Source organism: Corvus brachyrhynchos, unplaced genomic scaffold, assembly GCF_000691975.1.
Source record: "Corvus brachyrhynchos isolate BGI_N302 unplaced genomic scaffold, ASM69197v1 scaffold48, whole genome shotgun sequence".
NCBI classification, from domain to species: Eukaryota; Metazoa; Chordata; class Aves; order Passeriformes; family Corvidae; genus Corvus; species Corvus brachyrhynchos.
Genome location: NW_008240027.1, coordinates 5,972,840 through 5,973,855, shown reverse-complemented (window position 1 = coordinate 5,973,855; position 1,016 = coordinate 5,972,840). Strand labels below are relative to the sequence as shown.

The window sequence follows — 1,016 nt, the reverse complement described above, 5'->3', positions numbered from 1 at the left end:
GCCATAAATTCAATTAGCTTTCTGGCACAAGAAGATAAAACAGTGCAGCTTAAAAGCAGGCACCAAGAGACACTGACAACTACAGCACTTCTCAGTAGGTTCACAGTAGGCTCACTCACACAGGAGATGGGTTCAGGCACAACAGGAGCTGGTGGCTATGGTATTCTGAAGGAAGTAAGTACGATTTAGTAACAGGTGATTATTTTTGTCAAGGAAACCAGTGATGCTTTAAAACAACAGAAGTGATGCTATTGAAATTCCAACATCAATACATGGAAATATGCTCCTGTCTGAGAAAGTCATTACTGGTGACAAGTACACAGAGCAGGAAATAGCTTCCACGGTTCAGGGCAGATTCTGCATCATCACTAATTGAAGGCATCAGGCAGTTGCACAAAGCAGTGACAAGATGAGCTAGTGGAAATAAAAGAATCATACCCAGTGGTTCAATAGATTGAAATAAAAATTTGATGATGTGTGAGCTCTGAGGGATGCATGCACTGAAGGCAAAGCTATAGCAAGGCTTCATGAAAAAAAAAAATCTACCTTTAGATCCCACTCCCTCCTCCCTTGCCAAAGGTGGTCCCTCTCCTGAGCTGCCTCTCCACCGTCCAAGGCAGTCCTGTGGCCTCCAAGACCGAGGACACCCTCGGCCCACAGCTCGCCATGCCCTGCCCTCTTAGTGATCCCAACAGAGCCCAGGATTTCACGGAATTTTTGGAAGGCGGCTGAAAGAAACGTCCGCTGTTACACCCGCAGGAGCCAACCAAGCCAAAGGCGAGATGCGCCGCCGGTGCTTTCTAGCACCAGCTCACGACAGAGCCATGAAGAACTCGTGTGCCCAAGGCAATGGCCAGATCTGTTGCCATGACCGCCTCTGCTCTACCGACCCGGACTAGAGCGGGCTCTCCACAGCCGGGGAGCTCTGTACGTGACCAAGTGCCTGCCGTGCTCGCAGCAGGGCACTGCTCGTACAGGCACCGGGACGGCGGCAGCGGGGAAAGGACAGTCCCGGG

At 50.8% G+C, this 1,016-nt stretch overlaps 1 protein-coding gene across 1 annotated transcript in view; it reads left to right on the top strand.

Annotated features, from left to right (window-relative positions):
• The first annotated feature begins 849 nt into the window (after positions 1–849).
• PIGK (phosphatidylinositol glycan anchor biosynthesis class K) overlaps positions 850–1,016 on the top strand; it is a 65,156-nt gene continuing 64,989 nt past the window's right edge. The window contains exon 1 of the mRNA XM_017743461.1: positions 850–1,008. Coding sequence (XP_017598950.1) covers positions 850–1,008 — 159 coding nt within the window. The remainder of the gene's footprint in view (positions 1,009–1,016) is intronic.